This window comes from Vulpes lagopus, chromosome 10 (assembly GCF_018345385.1).
Source record: "Vulpes lagopus strain Blue_001 chromosome 10, ASM1834538v1, whole genome shotgun sequence".
NCBI lineage: Eukaryota > Metazoa > Chordata > Mammalia > Carnivora > Canidae > Vulpes > Vulpes lagopus.
Genome location: NC_054833.1, coordinates 107,191,452 through 107,214,819, shown reverse-complemented (window position 1 = coordinate 107,214,819; position 23,368 = coordinate 107,191,452). Strand labels below are relative to the sequence as shown.

The 23,368-nt window shown below is 39.6% G+C and overlaps 1 protein-coding gene across 1 annotated transcript in view; it reads left to right on the top strand.

The window, feature by feature from the left end:
* Window positions 1–22,174, top strand: part of SNTB2 (syntrophin beta 2) — a 112,364-nt gene extending 90,190 nt beyond the window's left edge. Inside the window, exons 5-7 of the mRNA XM_041771153.1 lie at window positions 2,925–3,121; window positions 14,184–14,368; window positions 14,870–22,174. Of these exons, the coding sequence (XP_041627087.1) occupies window positions 2,925–3,121; window positions 14,184–14,368; window positions 14,870–14,962 (475 nt within the window). The 3' untranslated portion in view covers window positions 14,963–22,174. The remainder of the gene's footprint in view (window positions 1–2,924; window positions 3,122–14,183; window positions 14,369–14,869) is intronic.
* Window positions 22,175–23,368: the final 1,194 nt, after the last annotated feature.

The window sequence follows — 23,368 nt, the reverse complement described above, 5'->3', positions numbered from 1 at the left end:
ACAGGCAGAGGGAGAAGCAGGCTCCATGAAGGGAGCCCAATGAGGGACTCGATCCCGGGACTCCAAGATCATGCCCTGGGCCGAAAGCAGGCGCTAAACTGCTGAGCCACCCAGGGATCCCCTCAATACACTGATTTTTATATCTTGATCTGCTTTCTTGCTCAACTCGTTTTTTAATCTAATCAGTTTTTAGTGGATTCCTTAGGACTTTCTATGTACAAGATCATGTCATCTTCAAATAAGAGGTAGTTGTACTACGTTCTTTTCTGGGTGCCTTTTATTTCATTTTCTGGCCTAATTGCTCTGGCTAAAATATCCAGTATGATGTTGAATATAAGTGGCATAAAGAGACATCCTTGTCTTAATTTTCATTAAGTATGGTGTTAGCTATGGGTTTTTCATAGATGCCTATTATCAGGTTGAAGATATGTGGGGTGTTTTCCTCATGAAAGGGTATGGGATTTGTTGAATGCATTTTCCACATCTAATATTATGATCATGTGAGTTTGTCCTTTACCTGTTTATATAATGTATTACCATATTGATTTTGGGATGTTCAATCTTGCACTTTTAGGATAAATCTTCTTTGGTCATACTAGATTCAGTTTGCTAGTATTTTGATGAGGAGTTTTGTGTCTTAAATTCATAACTGATATTGGTCTGTAATTTTTGTGAGATGTCTTTGGTTTTGGTATTGGGATATTACTGGCCTCATAAAATGAGTTTGAAGATGTTCCCACTTTTTCTGCTTTTTTGAAGAGTTTATGAAGATTTAGCTTTTTTTTTTTTTTTTAATATTTGGTAGAACTCACCAACAAAGCCATCTGGGCTTGAGATTTTCTTTGTGGGAAGTTTTTCACTGTTAGTTAAAGGGATTTTTAATTTATTTTATTTTAGTTTTTAAAGATTTTATTTATTTATTCATGAGAAATGCACAGAGAGAGAGGCAAAGACCTAGGCAGAGGGAGAAGCAGGCTCCTCACAGGGAGCCTGAAGTGGAACTTGATCCCCAGACCCTGGATCACATCCTGAGCCAAAGGCAGACACTTAACCACTGAGCCACCCAGGCATCCCAGTTGAAGATATTTTTAAAATATATTTTGTTAACAGTCCTTTCTTAGACAATGTTCTGCAAAAGTCCTCAACAAAATATTAGCAATTCAAATCTAAAAAAGAATAAAAATAATTATACCATGGCCAAGTGGGATTTATCCCAGATACATGAGGCTGGTTCATTATTTGAAAATCAGTTAATGTGGGCAGCCCTGGTGGCGCTGCGGTTTAGCGCTGCCTGCAGCCCGGGGTGTGATCCTGGAGACCTGGGATCAAGTCCCACATCAGGCTTCCTGTATGGAGCCTGCTTTCCCCTCTGCCTATGTCTCTGCCTCTCTCTCTGTGTCTCTCATGAAAAGAAAAAAAAGAAAAGAAAAGAAAAGAAAGAAAGAAAGAAAATCAATTAATGTAATCCATCATATCAACAAGCTAAACAAGAAAAGTCATATGAATCTATCAAGAGATGTAGAAAAGGCATTTGACAAAATCTAACACCCATTCATGATAAAAAAAAGTAAACTAGGAGTAGAGGGGAACGTTCTCAACTTGATAAAGACTATCTACAGGGACACCTGGGTGGCTCAGTGGTTGAGTGCCTGCCTTTGGCCCAGGGCATAATCCCAGTCCCAGGATTGAGTTCCCGATATCAGGCTTCCTGTGAGGAGCCTTCTTCTCCCTCTATCTGTGTCTCTGCCTCTCTCTCTGTGTGTGTCTCTCATGAATAAATAAATAAAATCTTAAAAAAAAAAAAGACTTATCTACAAAAAAAGTCTATTGCTAACATCATGACTTTTTTTTTTTTAAGATTTTATTTATTTATTTATTTATATGAGAGACATACATACAGAGAGAGGCAGAGACCTTGGCAGAGGGAGGAGCAGGTTCCCCGTGAGGACCCTGATTCAGGACTCAATCCCGCCCCCTGCATCATGACCCAAGCCAAAAGCAGATGTTCAACCACTGAGCCACCTTGGTGCCCCTAACATCATGCTTAATAGTGAGAAACACAAAGCTTTCCCATCCATCCCAAGGCAAGGATGTCCTTGCTAATATAATCCTTGCTAATAAAATAAGTTAAGAAAAGGAAGTAAAAGGTATACAGATAAGTGGTTGCCAGGAGGAGAGAGGAAATGAATAAGCAGAGCAAAGAGAGTTTTTAGGGCATTGAAAATACTCTGTATATTATAATGATGAATATATGTCATTACACCTTTGTCCAAACCTCTAGAATGTACACCACCAAGAGTGACCCCTAAAGTAAACTATGGACTTTGAGTATAGGTTCATTCTTGGTAGAAAAAAGAAGTACCATGTACTGAATGATGTTGATAACAGGGGAGGCTGTTCGTGTGTGAGGGCTTACCACTTCCTAATCCAAATTGAACCTCTTTTTGATATGCATAGCCTTTACAGAGCATAAAAAAGTCAGTGGAAAATTGGGCCTTAGCTCATCCAGCCCAGTGTTCTGCCTGTGGCATGAGGGGTCACTTTATGGGAAAACAGAATGGTATCTACTTCAAAGGCTATAATATTGGGATCCCTGATTGGCGCAGCGGTTTGGCACCTGCCTTTGGCCCAGGGCGCGATCCTGGAGACCCGGGATCGAATCCCACGTCGGGCTCCCGGTGCATGGAGCCTGCTTCTCCCTCTGCCTATGTCTCTGCCTCTCTCTCTCTCTCTCTCCCCGTGTGTGACTACCATAAATAAATAAAAATTTAAAAAAAAAGACTATAATATTGTTTAGAAATGTACTTTTCCAAAAACTACAGGTAGTTTTTATAACTTTCAGCTTATTGATCGGTATAAATTAATGACATTTTCCTCTACTAGTACATTAATTACTTTTGATCTTTGCTTGTTTGTGGTCCTAGGTTGGTTCATTCTGGCTCTGGATGTCGATCACCCTCACTTGGATCCGACCTTACATTTGCTACCAGGACAGGCTCTCGGCAGGGCATTGAGATGCATCTCTTCAGGGTGGAGACACATCGGGATCTATCAACCTGGACCAGGATACTTGTTCAGGGTTGCCATGCTGCTGCTGAACTAATTAAGGAAGTCTCTCTAGGTATAGATCGTCACATACGATTTCTAATAGTAATTAAATGGAATTATTATACTTTTATTTTTTATTTATTTTTATTTTTTGTTGTTATACTTTGTTTTAAAGTAAAAACCAAATATGCCTGGGTGGCTTAGTTGATTGAGCCTCCAATTCTTGATTTCGGTTCAGGTCATGATCTTAGGGTTGTGACATTGAGCCCTGCGTTGGACTCCTCGCTGGGTATTGGAGCCTGTTTGGGATTATCTCTCAACCTCTCCCTCTGCCCCTCTCGCTTGTGCTCACTCTCTCTCTCAAATAAATAAGTAAATAAATCTTTTTTAAAAACCCATAAAAACATTTATCATATGGGCCAGACTCAAAAATATTCTAAAATATGGCAGCTTAAAATTATATCATGGTGGGAAGAAACGTGTTTTTTATGTTTCAGTAGTAAAGTTTTCCTAAGCCTTGTATATGGCTCCTTCATAACACCCTGTGTACAACATGGCAGTTGTGCTATTCATCGTTTTAATCTGTATGTGATAATGTAAGGACTCATTTACTTAAGTACTAGATGCACTAACCCTCCAGTTCAGAAGATTTGGAGACTAAGATATGGATAGACACCCTTAAAATATGGGCGTCTGGCAAGGCTTCTGGCTATAGAAAAATAAGGAATTTTAAGTAGGAGTTTGTCTTCAGAAGTTTGAAAATGTGTGCCCAGTACTCACTGAAATAAGCATCGAAAGGAAAGAAGCCTGGTTGTCTTTTCATTGTTGCAGCGCCCTCTTGTGGCTGGTCTATGTGATTTCCTTTGTATGTATTTGTGTGTATGTACCTGTATGTATGTATAGATATTTCCGGATTGCTTTCCATTAAACAAAATACTTATTTATTTATTTATTTATTCATTCATTCATTCATTCATTCATTCATTCATTCATTCATGAGAGATAAGAGAGAGGGGCAGAGACACAGGCAGAGGGAGAAGCAGGCTCCATGCAGGGAACCTGACGTGGGACTTGATCCCCGGTCCCCAGGATCATTCCTGGGCCAAAGGCAGGCGCTAAACCACTGAGTTGGGATGCCTGGGTAGCTCAGTGGTTGGGCGTCTGCCTTTGGCCCAGGGCGTGATCCTGAGTCACGGGGTAGAGTCCCACATCAGGCTACCTGCGTGGAGCCTGTTTCTCCTTCTCCATCTGGCTGTGTCTCTGCCTCTGTCTCTCTCTGTGTGTCTCTCGCTAATAAATAAATAAAATCTTTAAAAAAATAAACCACTGAGTCACCTGGGCGTCCCTGCTTTCCATTTTAACAAGAACAAAAAATAGTCAACATGGAGACGCAGAGTTTCTAGTTTGAATTAATTTGATTATCTTGGTTCCAAGTTGGTTTACTTAATTTTCTCCTGTTTTAAAAACACAATTTCATAGAATTTTATAAAAAGAGAAAATTTTCAAGGGAAATTCAATTTTCAAGAAAATTCTTTCAAGGGAAGAATGTTTTGTAATTTATCTTTCTTTCCATTGCTTTTGGAAAGTGGGGGATCTCTGTGGCTTTAGAACTGCATAGACAGCATTTCTATGGGTCATCTTCTAACAGTGGCAGAAGGATAATTTTTTAAATGTTGTCAAAATGACATAATTCTTCAACTCTTCAGTACTTGCTTGATATTTTCCTTACAACCACAATGATGATTCAAGCAGTGACACTAATGGCTAGTAAGACCCCACCTTGGATTTTGACCAAAGCCACCATACCCACACTGTCTTTCTCACTTGTGTGTCTCCTGCCCATTTTCTCTATGGAGTGGTTGGTCACCACATTTTAGGGCTCTGGTTTTTGTCTTGGCCATAGAATGTGCTTTCTGGGTTGTGTCCTCAGTGTGAAGGTCTAAAATGGTCTGTGTTCCTTTGGGGAGTCCAAAACACTCAGCCCTTTACAGGCATCTGGGATCACCGTATCTTTAAGAATCCAGAGAGAGGGGCACCTGAGTGGCTTAGACTGTTGCGCATCTGCCTTTGGGTCAGGTCATGATCTCAGGATCCTAGGATCGGCCCCACGTGGGGCTCCCTGCTCAGTGGGGAGTCTGCTTCTCTCTTGCCTTCTGCCCCTCTCCCAGCTTGTTCTGTCTCCCAAATAAATAAATAAAGTCTTTAAAAAAAATCCAGAGATATGTTTCCCAAAACAAAGAATGAAACTTGGATTTTTAAAGTTTTTTAGTTTCATGTTGTTTCTTTGGTATCTGGCAGCTAAACTTCTGGCAAGAAACAAAAATCTGTCCAGTCCCTGGCTCACAGTTGTTTCAATACAGATGGCCTGAGGAAAAAGAGAATAAGTATTGGTTGGGTCCTTATACTTTAAAACAGACAAAAGAAAAAAAAATAAAACACAAAAGAAACACATTTTTTGGCAGTTATGAACTTTTTTAAATTTTTAAGACTTTATTTATTTATTTATTTATTTAAGAGTGAGAGAATGAGCAGGGGGTAGTGAGTAGAAGGAGAGGGAGAAGCAGGCAACCTGCTGAGCAGGGACTCCAACATGGGCTTGATCCCAGGACTTGGGATCATGACCTGAGCTGATAGCAGATATTTAACTGACTAAGCCACCCAGGTGCTCCAAACTTTTTTATTCTCATTTACAAATACATGTACACTGTCTTAATATTGCCTTGGTAATACTTGCATTTCCGCAATTTAGGTCAACTGGTGTACTTACTAATCACTTACTTTGTATTTAGAACTGTGCCACATGGAGATCTCTGGGTGGCTCAGAGGTTTAGTGCCTGCCTTCAGCCCAGGCATGATCCTGGAGTCCTGGGATCGAGTCCCACATCAGGCTCCCTGCTGCATGGAGCCTGCTTCTCCCTCTGCCTGTGTCTCTGCCTCTCTCTCTTTTTCTCTCTGTGTGTCTCTCATGAATAAATAAATAAAATCTTTTTAAAAAAGGAAAAAAAAAAAAAGAACTGTGCCACATGTATTAAACTGGCCAAAGGTAAACTGCTGTGATGAGAGCCAGAATTCCTTTAAAATGGGTTTGTATGTATGTGCATGCATGCACCTAATCTATCATGTCTTAATATGTGTATGCTTACTGTGCATATCCACATTTGCATGTATACACACATACAATAAGCAAGTTATCCTTCAGATGCATATTACTGCTTTGTGTTAAATTGTTGGGAAATTCAGAAAGGTTTATTTAAACTATAACTATTGCACATTATACTACATATTCAGATATCCATGGCCTAAAGAATGTCAGGAAGTTGACAAGAAAAAATCATTTAAGCCCTGTTTCTCTGTCTCTTGTGTGTTTTGATTACGGTTTACTCATTTGTTTCTTTTCTTGTACGGTTTACTCATTTAGGAAAATTTCAGTGACTACATATAGGATTTTGCTAGTGAACGTAGTATATGAACTTCATAATGTTCATTTAGATCTAAACCTTTATTAGATTACAGTAGAATTGGGACACCTAGGTGGCTCAGTGGTTGGGTGCCTGCCTTCAGCTCAGGTTGTGATCCTAGGATCTGGGATCAAGTTCCGCATTGGGCTCCCTGTGGGGAGCCTGCTTCTCCCTCTGCCTGTGTCTCTGCCTCTCTCTCTCTCAGTCTGTGTCTCATGAATAAATAAATAAATCTTAAAAAAAAAAAAAGATTACAGTAGAATTGATCAATGATCCTTCTGATACACAAGGATTTTTTCCTTTTGGCAAATATGAACCTCAAGATCACTAGGCAGAGAATGCATTTAATTCCCTCAGGTATATACAACCATTTTCCATTTGTCACAGGAATTCAAAATATGAAAATACATATATGTATATAATTGTTTGAACTTTAAGTATGCTTTTACTTATTTATTTTTTAGACATTTTATTTATTTATTCGTGAGAGACAGACAGAAGCAGAGACATAGGCAGAGGGAGAATCAGGCTCCCCACAGGAAGCCTGATGCAAGACTCAATCCCAAGACCCCAGGATCATACCCTGAGCCAAAGGCAGACGCTCAACCGCTGAGCCACCTAGGCGTCCCTAAGTATGCCTTTATTTATTTATTTATTTATTTTTAAAGATTTAGAATTTTTTTTTTAAGATTTTATTTATTTATTCATGAGAGACAGAGAGAGAGAGAGAGAGAGAGGCAGAGACACGGGCAGAGGGAGAAGCAGGCTTCATGCAGGGAGCCCACTGAGGGACTCGATCCTGAGACTCCAGAATCATACCCTGGGCTGAAGGCAGATACTCAACCGCTGAGCCACCCAGGTGTCCCTGCAGCTCACTCTTGATTTCAGCTCAGGTCATGATATCAGGGTTGTGAGATTGAGCTCCATGATGGGTTCCATGGTGGGTGCACGTTAACTGGGGTTTACGTGGTGAAGGCTTGAATCGGATCTTTTCTGAATCCAAAATCAGTGCCTTCAGCCCCTGATTTTCCCCCTCTAAGTGACTCGTTCTTATGTCCAGATTAAACTCTTAGAGGATATATACAGTATCAGTTTCTCTCAAGTCATTAAATCAACAAATACTTATTGAGTAGTTTATTACTTATGAAGTGCTGTGCTTTGTAATAAGAGAAAAAAATAAATAAGACCTACTTCATGCCTTTGATCAAATAGGTATAACAAAGGAACATAGTGCCATATTCTTTGTAACCCTGGGCGTGATCAGCCCATTGATTCTACTTGATAGACTGGCATTTTTCATGTGCAGTAACAGAGAATTTTGCTCCAGCCTTTCTCTGAGAGAGTCCTGGGCAATCAGGCCATGTTGAACTTACAAAGCCCACTCCCTTCTGTTTTTTTCTGGAAAACTTAGAAGAGCCCAAGGTGGCACAGTCCTGCAGCTACTGAAGGAAGAGTTTTGCTGGAAATACTGGAACCTTCCAGGGCCTCATACCAAGTAACTGACCCCAGAGCAGCAGAAACAGGATTTGACATTAGGGTCTTTGTCCTTCATGATACACTGGCAATCTCCAGTAGTCTTTCATTTAAAAAGACACACAGTAAAAAAAATTAAAAATTAAAAAATGAAATAAAATAAAAAGACAAAGTAGAAACCATAGGATGTATTTACCCGTATTCATCTTGATGTAACACAATAAATTTATTAATGAGCCTTTTCTCCTCTTTGCCTTATTAAATTTTTTTACTATTGGAAAACTGCTTAGAAAGTTATCTTTAATGTATGTCATTGTACTCAGCAATATCCCATAGTTTGAAAAAGCCAGCATCTCTCCCACTTAGCAGATTGTGAGGTAGTAGCCAGAGTGCTAGAAGGAAAACTAGGTGGGTGGGGACTATAAGCATCAGGGAAACCATAGGACGAAGGAAAGAAATGGCCAGTAGGGTTAAATGGGTATCAGTGAGGATCGTTTAGGCTTAATTTAACAGAAAAATCCCCTTTAAAACTAGATTAAACATTAAAGAAGTATAGTATCTACATAAAAGAAAGAGCAAGAATAAAAGATGAGAGGTGGTTTTCCCTTCCCAGTTGTATTTCTTTTTAATCCGATTGAGCCAGTTTGGCTCATGTCTATACTTTGAACCAACAGTAGTCACCAGGGGAAAGCCAAGCTCTGATTGGCTCAGGGGCGATCTACCCTTGAATTTGAAATCACCCTTCTTTGAAACACATGAGGAAAGAGTAGAAACCTGATTAAAATTGGGGTTTGACTGTAAAAGAAGAATAGAGAAATAGAAACTGGGTAGACATCTGACAGTGAGTACTTAAAAATATCAAGACAAGAACTGGTTGGATTCAGCATCATGGAGATGATTATTGATGTCCTTGGGGGAAAGATGGTTCATGAGGGCAGTGGCAGACTGCAAGAGGGCTGAGGATTGAATGGGAAGTGAAACATGGATAAACTCATTAAAAACAGCTCCTTTTGGGCAGCCCGGGTGGCTCAGCGGTTTAATGCCGCCTTCAGCCCAGGGTGTGATCCTGGAGACCAGGGATTGAGTCCCACGTCAGGCTCCTGCATGGAGCCTGCTTCTCCCTCTGCCTGTGTCTCTCTCTCTCTCTGTCTCTCATGAATAAATAAATAAAATTTTAAAAAAACAGCTCCTTTTTTTTTTTTTTCTGTTAAGATCTTATTTACTTATTCATGAAAAACAGAGAGAGGCAGAGGGAGAAGTAGGCTCCCCACGGGGAGCCCCATGTGGGACTCAAGCCTGGGGACTCCTGGATCACGTCCTGAACTGAAGGCAGACTTTCAACCGCTGAGCCACCCAGGCATCCCAAAAAACAGCTCCTTTAAAAAGAAAGAGAGAGGCTCCTGACAGGCTCACTTGATAGAGCATGGGACTCCTGATCTTGGGGTTGTAAGTCTGAACCCACACTGCATATAGAGAGTACTTAAAAATAAAATCTTTTATTTTTTAAGATTTTATTTACTTATTCATGATAGTCACACACACACACACACAGAGAGAGAGAGAGAGAGAGGCAGAGACACAGGCAGAGGGAGAAGCAGGCTCCATGCAGGGAGCGCGACGTGGGATTCGATCCCGGGTCTCCAGGATCGCGCCCTGGGCCAAAGGCAGGCGCTAAACCGCTGTGCCACCCAGGGATCCCAAAAATAAAATCTTTTAAAAGAGAGAAGAAAGGTGAGGGGTTGAGTAATGGCATTTCTTCTAATAATGAGAGGTTTGAACATTTAAAATGTTGATGGGAGAGATCTAGTTTAAAGGGAAATGTTGAAGGGCTCCCGGGTGGCTCAGTTGGTTGCTTGCCTGACTTTTATTTTTAAGGTTTTAATCATTTGAGAGAGAAAGAGCACACAAGTTAGGAATGGCAGAGGAGGGGGAGAAGCAAACATGCCTTTGATCAGGGAGTCCAACATAGGGCTCAATCCTAGGACCCTGGAATCATGACCTGAGCCAAAGGCAGACACTTAACTAAGCCACCCAGGCACCCTGAGCAGCTGACTCTTTTTTTTTTTTTTTTAAGATTTTATTTACTTATTCATGAGACACACACACACACACACACACACACAGAGAGAGAGAGAGAGAGAGAGAGGCAGAGACACAGGCAGAGGGAGAAGCAGGCTTCATGCAGGGAGCCCGACGTGGGACTCGATCCTGGGACTCCAGAATCATACCCTGGGCTGAAGGCAGATACTCAACCGCTGAGCCACCCAGGTGTCCCTGCAGCTCACTCTTGATTTCAGCTCAGGTCATGATATCAGGGTTGTGAGATTGAGCTCCGTGATGGGTTCCATGCTGGGTGCAGAGTCTGCTTAAGATTCTCTATCTCTCTGCAAAAAAAAGAAAAAAAGATTCTCTCTCTCCTCCTCCTTCTGCCCCTCCCCTCTGCATGGACCCATTCTTTCTCTCTTAAAAAAAAAATTGAGTGTAATGATCGAACCTTAAATGTGAAGTCAGAGAATTTTCTAATGGGCGTTATTAATGATACAGAGAGATTCTCCTCAGAGAACTTTGTTCAGAATGATTGAGCATGGATGAGAGTACATGTGGTAAACTAGAGATTCCTTGTTTTAGGTGGTTAATGTGCGCATAGCCTTCCCCATACCATTTCTCACCCCATCCCTGATCACTACCATATCCCTGACCCCTATTCCAGGTTGTGGGTGGGTGATGAAGTAGGTCTCAGGGTTGAGATGAACGTAGAGAATTGATGAGAGTATCTGTTGAACATATTACTTGGTAATAAAATTTTCCAAAAACCCTGAAAGTTTGGGATGCCTGGGTGGCTCAACAGTTGAGCATCTGCCTTCAGCTCAGGGCATGATCCCGGGGTCCTGGGATCAAGTCCCATGTCAGGCTCCCTGGATGGAGCCTGCTTCTCCCTCTGCCTGTGTCTCTGCCTCTCTTTCTGTCTCTGTGTGTCTCTCATGAATAAATAAAATATTAAAAAAAAAAAAAAACAACCCTGAAAGTTTGAGATTTTTAGAGGAGTTAAAATGTCACAATTAACTAATTCTGGTGTATAGTATTCACTCAACAAAGTGTCCACTGTTATGCTTGTCATTGTTACTTAAGCCCCAGCAAATTAGTGCCTCCAATTAAGCCTTTTATCAGTTTCCCAGAGTTAGTCTACCCCCTTCCTCTATCTTCCCAGTGTCTTGTCCATCTCCCTAGTATAGGACTTAGTTCATTCTTCCATATTCATATTTCCTTTTCTTTCTCTCTCACTAGTCTGAATAAGAAGTATCTGTTATTTAGCTCTGTATCTCACAGCACCTAACACATAATATAACATGTAGCTATGTGTCTGGCACATAATAAGTGCTCTAAACAATGACTTCTTGGGGTGCTGGCGTGGCTCACTTGGTTGAGCATCTGACTCTTGGTTTCAGCTCAAGTCATGATCCCAGGATGGTGAGACTAAGCCCCAATTTGGGCTCTGAGCTCAATAGGGAGTCTGCTTGACATTCTTTGTCTTCCTTTCCCTATGTCCCTCCCCCCACTCTTTCTCTAAAATAAATAAACCTTAAAAAAAAAAAAAAACCCACAATGATTTCTCCAGTGTGGTTTGTGATGACCAATCTGTCATCCCTACTGCCCTATGAAAGCAAAGAATTTAAAAAATAGCAATAAATGATTTAATGGACAAACCAGCAAACTAACACATAATTCACAACTTTACTAGACTGTTAAGTCTTCATGTAGTTTTCTAATTATTCTGGGTCTAGGTTTATGAAGTCGCTTCCCCTAACTTGAGCTCTTAACACCATAAACCCACATCGTACACTCCAAAAGGAACACAAAGCCCCCATTGCTGGGCGCGAGATGTTTCTCTTCCTCCCTTGATTACCTCAAAAACTGTGGTATTTTTTCTGTTTCTTAAACTTTAGTATTTGATGTTCTGTGATTGTTCTTGAATGCTGCTGTTGTGTCTTTTTATATTTCTGACAACAGCTCTGTTAAGCAAAATCAGCACATTACCTTTTTTACTGACTTACCTATAAATTGAGTTGCATAGTGGATTTATAGCCCATAAAAGGATTTTAGTTGAATCAGGATGGTTGTAATAAGCCACTGGGAACAGCTCAAAGCTTCACTAAGTCCTAGATCCTGTCCCATCAGAGTAGGGCCACTTATCACAGCTGCCTGCCCTCCAGGCACTCACACACACACTCACATATTTGTTAAATCAGTCAGAGGCTTTTTGCTCTTTGGTGCACTACTCCTGACACCATCTGAGGATGAGAGGTGCCAGGTACTTAATCACCATTGCTTCACTATTTTTACCTACCATTTAGGGAGAAACCACTAAACTAAGAACTATTAGGTACAGTATTGTTATGACCAATTTATACTTTCAAAATTATCTGGTATTAATTATAATTTTAAATTAAAACAAACCCATTTCTAAACCCAAACATATTCAGTGTAACGTCCTTCCTTTCAAATTTGAGATAATCATAAACAATATTCTGTTTTTCTTTTTCAAAATTTGAGATAGAGTCTATGGGGCTTGATCCCAGGACCCTGGGATCATGACCTGGGCTGAAGGCAGACACTTAACCAACTGTGCCACCCAGGTGCCCCAGTTTTTTCTTAGGTAACACGCAGACACTACATTTGCTTTCCTTTCCTTCCCTCATTGGGGGGAAACAATCCTAAACAGAACCTTTAGGAAACTTCGTTTTATGCTGTTAATGACTTGGCTTTGCTAGCTGCAGTCACCTGCTCTGACCCCACTAGCGACACACCTGGAGGCAGAAATACCCACGTGCGTGGTGCCTTCTCTAGCCAGTGCGTCAAGAACAGATCCTTGTTCTTTGAGCTTTTCTTTTCGGGACTAGAACTGACCCCTCTCTTCTAATCAGATTTCACTATCCTAGACTATACCAAGGCTTCAGGGATGTTGATAGAATAAAATTCTCATGAAAACTGTATCCTGGTTGCTTTGATTAGAATCTGTTCTTCCTCCAAACCCTTAGCTATTTATTCAGAGATCATTGCATTGAATTACTTTCTACAAGTAGTTTTATCCATGTTTTGCCCCTGAGGTTTTTTTTCCTGAGGATAACTAATATTCGAAGTCTTTTGTCCAAAATCCTCTTCTTTAAGTTGTGCTGAGAAGGGACACTGCCAATATTTGTCTGTTCCTCTTTCTTATTCCTTATTTCTTAAACACAGAGCTGTCTTAACTAATTGAGTGTTTTTGCGAGTGGAGTAAAAGAATACCTTGATTGGTCTGGGTAGGAGGACTCACTTATTTGGAAGCTACTTTTTGTGACCGAGCATAGTGTGACTCTGATCCTTTATTGAAGTTCATCTTTCCAAGGGCTGAGTTAATTTCCAGGTCTCAGAGGACCTCATACTTGTAGCTCCGATACTAACAAAACTGCTCACATGTTATTGAAACAGAAACTTCACCAATCTTGACAGAAGGCATGTGTCAGTCTTGATTAAAGTTTTTTTTTCCCCTATCAATTCAGATCAATCCTTTGAATTTTATCTTTGACAGGACTGACGTTGGCTAACTATAGCCCCTGCCTTCAATAATGAACATTATCTTCATCCTCTTCACCAATACCAACCAAACCATGTTACTACCCCTAAAAGGCATCTCTGCCTTTTCTCGTTTGGTTGTTTTTTCTTCTTGCTCACTGAAAACCTTTCTGTATTGCCTATCCAGTCTGACCTAATCTTTAGGGCTTGTCTGAAGTCCCAACTCCTCCAGGAAACTTTTCCTTGATTTTGGCCTTATTCGTTCTAGTGTTTTAGTCATGTTCTATACATTCTACCTAATACAATTAGGAATTTCATGTTTATGCCTATTCATTTATGAAGTCCTTGAGAGCAGGGACCATGCCTCTTACTTCTGCACACACGGCCTACTGCCAGGCCCAATGTTTAATGGATACTCACTGAATCAAACTGAATCAGATCAGGTGTCATAGAAAAAGATACTCTTTTTCTCGCCTCAATCAAGATGTTGATCCAAGCAACCAAAACAAAACTTCCTTTAAGGAGTTCTAAATCAGGTAGGTATCACATATTCTCAAGTAAAGATTCTTTTTCCTTTAAGTCAGAAGCATCCTTTTCCACTTGATAACTGAAGTAGTAACTTTATCAATGATGGATTTTCCTTGTCTTCAACAGGCTGCACACTAAATGGCCAAGAGGTAAGATTGACTGTCCACTATGAAAATGGGTTCACCATCTCCAAGGAAAATGGAGGTTCCAGCAGCATATTGTACCGCTACCCCTTTGAAAGGCTGAAAATGTCTGCTGATGATGGCATCAGAAATCTGTACCTGGATTTTGGTGGTCCTGAGGGAGAACTGGTAAGGGTGTTTCTGAAAAGTATGTTTCATAGGTATTATCTTTCTTTCTCATTGTTTCTTACCTTCTATATAGAAAATTATGGATTGATAGTCCATCTGGAGTCAGGAGATTGTTCTTCAGATTTCAAGATGTATTGGATTCGGGTTTCGGGTTTGTGTGTACACGTGTGTTTTTCTTTTACCCACGTTAGGAAATCATTCCTTTTTTTTTTCTTTTAAAGATTTTATTGATTGGGGCAGCCTAGGTGGCTCAGCGGTTTGGTGCCGCCTTCGGCCCAGGGCCTGATCCTGGGGTTCTGGGATCGAGTCCCACGTCAGGCTCCCTCTGTGGAGCCTGCTTCTCCCTCTGCCTGTGTCTCTGCCTATCTCTGTGTGTGTGTGTCTCATGAATAAATAAAATATTTTAAAAATGTAGAACATCACATCCAAATGTGTTTATTTTGTTTCTGTTTATGAAAGCTTCTGTGTGTGGTAGTGATAATTCATGTGCTTTCTCCACAGACCATGGACCTGCACTCTTGTCCGAAGCCCATCGTATTTGTGTTGCACACATTCTTGTCAGCCAAAGTCACTCGCATGGGACTGCTCGTATGAGCAGCAAAAAATCAGAAAAGAGTCTTGAATGTCACAAGAAGTATTTCCACCTCAAAAAAAAAAAAAAAAAAAACACAAAAAGCACAAAAAGCAAGCTCTTTGCTCTCTCCTCCAGCACAGTGCCTTGACAAGAACCTGCAGATCACTGCTGAACAGTAACCGTGTTTAAAGAAGAGCCTGCCTTTCACAAGCTACCTTTGCCAGAAATTCTAGGACTCTAATAAGCTCCAAACTGAAGCTGTTGATTTATTGCCTCGTTTCCCAATGTGGTTTCTAAGTCACTAGGTTTATTTCCCCTGTGAAGAAGGATGGTTGTGGTGTTTTTTGGGGGACATAATCAAATATCCATGAGTTGTTTTTGTTTTCTTCTTCTTGCAGGATTTGTTTCAAGCTTAGCCTTGGTGTCTGGCTTAGTCCAACCATCTCTTCCCACATGCTAGTTGACAGCCGCCTGTGCTTCTTGGCCATTCCAGATAGGCTGTACATTCTGTCAAAGGCTACTGTCACTTAATCCTTCCACCTTTCGAAGTCCTCGAATTGCACACCAAAGCATTCTCCCATCTGTCCTGGCTCTCCTGCATCCCACCCTGGTCATCATCACCTTTCCAACACACCACAAGCTTTGTCACTCATCAGTGCTAACATTAGGACTTAGAATTTGTGAAATTTTATTAGTGTTGCCTTCCACTCCCTTTCTAGTGGTGACCAAGTTGGAAACCACTGATCTGAAAGAAGAGGTTTGCTTGCTTTAGATTTTTCTGATTTATCTTTGGTAGGAGCCAGGGGATGATAAGATTTCTTTTAAAAGAAAATCCTCATTTTAGCCTAAGCCATTTTTTATTGCTTACCAAATGTGCCTTTGGTTAGGGTTAGTGGAGCTTTATTAGTAACTATTTGAATAACTGGATATCACTGCCATTCCAGGGAGATCATCCATCTTAGTTTTGAAGAATAGACTTTGAGATGAATTTCCTTAGTAGTGTCTTTTCTAGTGGGCAGATCTCATTGAGGAAGATAAATCCTGGAGAGCCCACTAGCTTAAAGAGTAGGCTCTGCCTGTAAAGCCAGCTCTTCAGCACAAACATCATGTTGAGCTGTTTTGGGCTTTGTGAGCCCAAGCAGGATCCTGGCCCTGGTCCTCTCCCTTTGTGGCAGCAGAGTGGCATGGACAGGCAGCTGCTAACTCAGTGATGTTGACATAGTAATGCATTCTGCAGTGGGCAGGGTGACGAGACCATGGAACAGTTTCCTGGGTTTTGCTAAGCATTGCCAGATGTCATCATTAGGACTTAGTACCAGTAAGATTGCTGATTTTGTAGTATTAAAGAATCACGCTCAGCTTGTTTTTCCTAATAATGAGGGAGGTATATATCTGAAAACATTTAAAATAGTATAATAGCTGTATAAGATGTCAAGATTACCACAGCCCCCAGATCTGAAAGAAAAGGTCATATTGACTTGGATGTTCTCTGAAGGAAAGTCTAGGAACAATTCTCACAAGATTTACCAGGAGTGCCATAAAGAAGATGTGAGCATTTTGGAGAGTGGAGGAGGGTAGCACTCCAAATAGGAAAAACCCACAACCATAAGTGCAAAACATGAGCCATTTGGTGTGAGTCCAGACTGACCTAGGTGGAACATCTTAAAGAGCAGATTCATGAGGAGAGAGTTAGTGAATTAGACAATGTAACCCTTTTGTCTCCCCTCTGCCTGTCGGTCAGTCCTCCTTGTACAATGAGATTAACCACATGTAGAGGCCAGGGAGAGAGGACTGTTCTTCCCCCAGCTACAGTACTAGAAATGTTATTTGATCCACTTAAAACTGGAACTTGAAATCTAGAATATGTCTTTCAAGAACTTTATCTTTTAGGGATTTATAAACCTATGTTTGGTTCCATCTGAAGTAAATTTGCAAGGGAAGAAAAAAATAGAATCTTGAAGGTCCAGCTGTGATTTCTGGAAGCAGAATTTCAACACATAATACCCTCAGATAAGGGAGCTTAGACACTCTTTGCCATGAAAGCATTATTAACCTGAAAAGTTGCACATGCAGCCACAGACTTTGCAGCAAAGCCATTTGTTTGGGGTTTTTTGTTGTTGGTGGTGGTGTGAGAGGCTAAGCCACTGAGAATATTTTCAGGGGGAATTTCTAAGCCCTGGTGCTCATAAATTCTATGAAAAAGATCTCTAAAAAAGATGTGATGAAGATGTGAGCAGGAGAAGGTAAGGCGTGTGAGCCATTTTGACTCATTTTGTTCAAGCTTGAACTGTCACATATAACACCAAGGTCCATAGGGTTTTTTTTTTTTTTTTTAATCTTTTGAGTCTTAATGTGAAATAAAAATATGTGGGAGGTTTCCTTTGACCACTAGCACCCCTGACAGCAAGAGCCCTTAAGCTGCTTGTTTAACATCAGCAGCTTTCCAATCATCATCATGGATGACCAGGTTGTTCTTCAGTTAAGTGTGTTTGTGGAATTTTCAAACCACAAATGAAGTGCTTTTTATGAATGGGACAGCCTAGATAAACAGGTATTTTGTATTAAGATGCCAAAATATGGCAAATTATTTTCAAATGGTAACTAAAAATGGGCATTTTTGGTATTTCATATATTTTATAGAACAGCTTAACTTGTCATTTTTCATTTTGAATTGGGAAAATTGTTGGGAATGTTGTGGGCTTCCATGTGTAGAATGGAAACTGCAGAGTAGTGTCCACCTCATCCCAATGGACCCGCTTCCTGTGCTCTCAACTAACCCCAGACCTGGGGTTTAGACATCTTCTCCATATTCCACACAGATGTGTCTACCAGTAGCCAATTGGCATGTGAAAATTCTTCCTCACTCCCTAAATTTCTCATTTTGCTCTCCAAAAAAAGAAAGAAAAGGCTCAGTTATTTCTTTTCTGAAAAGTAAGCCCTTTCCTGAAGTTATCAAACAAACCTTATCTGGAAATTAGTTTCTAAGATCTTATATGAAGAAATACTTTAATGTATGTTTATACAGTATTTATTAGATAGTTATAACTGTAAACTCACCTACCTAGTAGACAGTTTCAGGTTAAATATTGGAACATGCACAAGCAATCAAAAATATTACATTAAATGTCATTCATCTATTTTAAAGCCATGTTTTAGCACTTTTTAGGCTAGGTAAAGTCTGATAGTGCCTGCTTTTATCAGCTGTACCCTCACAACTTTATTGTGGAACATTATTAGATGGCAGGAGAGGTTGAATTATTTATTTTTTATATTTTTATAAGTGGAAAAATCTAACCAACAAATGATTAAAGTTGTCTCTGATTATTTGTTTTCCTAATTTATCTTCCTAAGTAGAATGGCAACAAAGCTTTTTTCAGCTGATTAAATGCACTTAGCTAATAAACCAAAATTTATTCTTTTTTTTTTTTTTTAATTTAGCTGTGTGGAATCTGGACAAGATTATGTTTCTCCCAGAAAAAGTTTTCATTGTAAATGATTTTGATGGACAGAAGTGTGACCACTTTTGAGAAAAGGTTGTGATGGATTTTTTTTTTTAATTTTGTGAGAACCTCCAGGTCTTCTTGTTTAATTTATATGCATGTGGATATATTTGTATGTTTTCAAAAACATAGAAGAATCTCCATATTTTTAAATGCAAATTATATTGTAAGCTGCTATGCAAATTCTATTAAAAGCCCTACCTACTTAAAAGTTAAACATTTTTGAAGCTTTCAGGGAAGACCTGTAGACTTAAGCACTTTCTCTGCTTTTTTGTGTCTTATCTTGGACATTTACGCTGAACTTTGTTCTTATTATTTTCACTGGTTATAAGCTATTGATTGTACATAATATTGAAACTATCCAAATATCCAGCATACATTTCATTGTCACTGCCATCCACCATTGACACCATGAATGAATGGCTGGTTAGAAAGCCAAAGGTCATCTTTTTTCGATTGCTAATGAAGAAGTAAAATGCCAGATCTCTTTGGTCTCAAAGCAGTTTGCTCTGGTCAGATCAAATAAGGAAAAGAGACTTCTTTAAATTTGGGACTTTGCTTAAACTTTAAGTTGAATTTGACCATAATCATATTCATTCTTTTTGTATGTATATCTCCATCAGGTCTATAATGTACCAGGTAGTATTATATTATATTTTGTCTTGAGTTTGAAAATCTCTTTCAGTTAAATTTGTTATTGTGGCTTTTTTTTCCCTCTTGAAGATGAAAGCAGAGGAATCTGCCATTTGCTACTGTTCTGTTTCTCAAGATTGCTTGGTAATCTAGAATTCTTTTGACTTTCTACATAGCGTCTTCAAAGATTGACAGTAGCAATCTCTCCCCTCCCGCCTTTTTTAAAACTGTCTCCTTCCCTGTGCTGGGTATATAGACAATAAATGTGTGATAACAGACAGTTATAAAATAATTATGTTATATATCAGGATTATGTGTTTTTGAGCAACATAGCTACTCCTATCATGTAATGATAAGTGAAATTTATGTTAGAAATAGACTACTTAGTGGCAGATTTGAAACCATTTCTCTTTAAAAAAAAAATCTGGCAAATTCTATCAAAGGATAGAATTTTTAGTTAAAATAAAGTACCAAAAATAGGTTCATAGAGCACACCCGTACATCTGTTGTCTTTTTTTGATACTAGCTAAACTACCAACTGAAAGAACAGTTGTTATGTATTAACAAAATACTTTTATAAGATTTCTTCTTTTGTTTCAAAACTGATAAACTTGAGCTTAATCTCCTGCCACCTCTTCTTCCCACTTCAGGTGACTGAACCAAAGCACATTTAAGTTTTAAAAGTGATTCTGCATTTGATGTGATTCATAAATAATGCCATTTGCAAATGACTCCTTGTTCTCTAATGAAGGTTTGATTATATTCAACAAAAATCTACCATCTGAACTGTAATCCTTGAATTGCTCCAAAATAGATTGGTTGAAACCAAAAAGCTATTAATAGAGAAATGATACTTTATTGTATTGTTAGATTAGCTACTCTGGTAGATTTCTAGTACCTTTACTCAGTGCTCTTGTTATCCTACCTCCATGCTGTTGTCACACACGCTTTATTTTAGTTTCTGAGTCCCTTTTTATCCTAGTCACATTTTATACCCTTGGAACTTGAGTGCTCTATCACCTCTTCCAAAGTGATAGAGAAGTCTCTCAGGAATACAGAAAAAGGTTCTTTGGGGGCCTGGAGGAATTCTGAAACTGCAAGGCTAATGAATGACATACTAATTCAAGTATTGTTTCATCTAATAAGCATTTATTAGGCACTCCCAAGGGTTCAGAAGAAAGTTCCTGCCCTCAAGTAGCACATAATCCATTATTTCTCAGTTACACCATGCCATATATCAATCAAGCAGCCGTTAAATAATTAAGCACTTCATACCTTTACCAAAATACATCTGTAGTTCTCCTGTGGCTAACTGGAAAATGTTTAAAATGATGCTCAATCTTTGGTTCATGCTGATGTGAAAGAACTCCAAGCACATTTAAGTAGGTCATTCTTTTTATTATGCTTAATTTTCTTAATGCAAAATTAGACTTTAGTGGGGTGCCTGACTGGCTCAGTTGGCGGAGCAGGTGACTCAGTCTCGGGGTTGTGAGTTTGAGCCCCACATTGGGTCTACAGATTACCTAAAAATAAAAATCTTAAAGAAAAAATAATTAGACTTTAGTTTGGAAGGAAACGTGTAGAATATCCCTAGGAATAAATCACAACAATAACAAAACTTAAGCTCTGTTCCCAAAATAGATCAACAGGAAAATCTTTTTTAAAAACTGCTCCTAAAAAAAAAAAAAAAAAAAAAAAAAAAAACCTGCTCCTTTTAACTATAAATAGCAAAGCTGAGTGTATATTTACAAGTTGTGCTGATCCACGCACTTCCACACTTAATCCTTTACACCTCATTGGCTGAAAAGTCCTTATACATGGTAAAAGGAATATTTGTAATGATGTGTCAAAATGCAGATATTTTAAACCTAGCAAAATTTCACTTATTCTAGAACACATTGACACTCAAACTCAATAAAAAGGACACCTAAAGGAAACAAGAGAGGCTAATTGAATTTTTCCATAATTTTCATACAGTGACAGCCCCCTTCCATCCACCATACCTTCCATTTTTGACCAGGGTCAGCTTTTAAGGCAGCTTCCTTTGTCATACTCAGAAAGTACCTCAGTCACCTGTGATTGGAATTGCACAGGGAACAGAGTCTCATGGGCTCACTCCCCTTTGTTTTCAAGCATCCTGGAGTAGCGCAGTGCAAATTAGGTCATGCCTATGATGTGTTGGCCTTTACACCTACCCTTTGACAATCAGGTGCTAATGATTATGTTATTGGAACCAGCACATAAGTATTGTCGTGTAAGTGTCTGCTCCTCCTAGGTCGGCAGAAGTGCTTTTCTCCTGTCTTAGTCCTGTTCTAGAGGGTGTCTGTCCCATGTTCCACCTCTGTTTTGTGAATTACTAGAATATGGGAAGAGGAAGTAATTTCAACTAAGTTTTGGGTTTGGCACAATCATCAGTCTCCGTGATATTCTTCACACCTGTGGCAAGTCTATCCTTATTACAAGAATCAATTTTACTTTTGTATTTTTTTCCCAGCTTAAGACTCCAGTATTATGTTTACAGTCTGTTGGATGTGTTCAGCATGGTAAGACCTTGGTGCCCAAAGAATTTGTTTCCCTTTTGGTACCAGACCCAAGGTCTTCTAGAAGATAATGTGGCAAACCACTACCTATGAAGGCCTATATTGGCTAATCTGTGCAAATTCTGATTATACTCCCTTGTATGTATTTTGTTCCACACAACAAGTATTAGGTTTTAGAAAGCTAGAATAATACTTCTACAAAAGAATTAAAAGTATGTGACATTCTGGTTTTTTCTTCTTTAGAACCCTGTTATTTAAACAAGACTTCTTTTTAAGTGTTGTTTAAATTTAGTTCTCAAATCCTCTGGTATCACCAGACTACCAAATCAAAACTTATGGCATAAAACAGGGCAGTATTTGTGTTCTTAATAATTAAAAAAAAAAAAAAAGCTTTATGTGTACTCTATAAATATAAATGCATAGACAACACTTCCCCTTGAGTTGCACATCAACATATAGCATTGTACATTACAATGACAATTTGTAACTTAAGGGTATTATATATATAAATACATATACCTTTGTAACCTTTATACTGTAAATAAAAAATGCTTTTAGACTTGTATTTTTTCTTTTCTTTTTATGTTAAAATGTTTTCAAACCTACAGGAAAATTTCAAGAGCAGTACAAGGATCTCCTACACCCTCTTCACTCCGATTTCCCAGTTGTTAGCATTTTACATTTGTTCTGGTATCCTCTCTTGCCTTCCTCTGACATTATGCTCTATCTATCTCACTTAAATTCTCAGTGTGTACCTCCCAAACACAAGACTCTCCTGCATTGCCACTGTTCCGCCCTTCCCACTAGGTAGTCAACACCGGCACACCACTATCTCCACCACCACCACCACCCAAGCCACAGGGCACATTCACCTGGTGCCAGTTGTCCCAGCAGCATCTCCTTTTCCTTTCTGGCACAGGATCCTATCCAGTACCACAAGTGCCAGTTGGTTGTCATGTCTCATCAGTCTCTTCTGGTGCCATAGTTCAGCAGATTTAGGGCAATCCAAACTCTTAAAAACCTAGTTTTGTTTCTAGTTCCACCATTGACTTTCACTGATAGGAACTTAATCATTGGATCAAACTGAGCTTTATTATACTTTGAGTCACACAGAGGAGTGGAGATGGTTTCTTAGGAGTCATATGAGGAATCATCAGTTCTCCCATTTATTTGGGCATCAGTCACTCAATGTGCACGAGATTTTGCCCTGGCCCTACCTCTCCAAATTGTTACTCACTTGAACTTGGTTTTTATTCCTAGTTTTGGCCCCCACCCCCCTGACAAGGATTCCTTAACAAAATTGTTAAGAACCCACTCCTTGGGGCAGCCCGGGTGGCTCAGCGATTTAGCACCGCCCCTGGCCCAGGGCCTGATCCTGGAGACCAGGGATCAAGTCCCACATCGGGCTCCCTGCATGGAGCCTGCTTCTCCCTCTGCCTGTGTCTCTGCCTCTCTCTCTCTCTGTCTCTCATGAATAGATAAATAAAATCTTAAAAAAAAAAAAAAAAAAAGGAAGAATCCACTCTTGGTACCTGGGTGGCTCAGTCAGTTAGGCATTAGCCTTTGGCTTGGGTTGTGATCCCAGGTTCCTGGGATCAAGCCCTGCAATAGGCTTCCTGCTCAGCAATGGTTCTACTTCTCCCTCTGCCCTGATTTGTGTTCTATCTCAAAAATAAGTAAAATCTAAAAACAAAACAAACAAAAAACCCCACTCCTTGGCATGAGCCCTAGAATGCTGGTGTTTGTGAAGTCT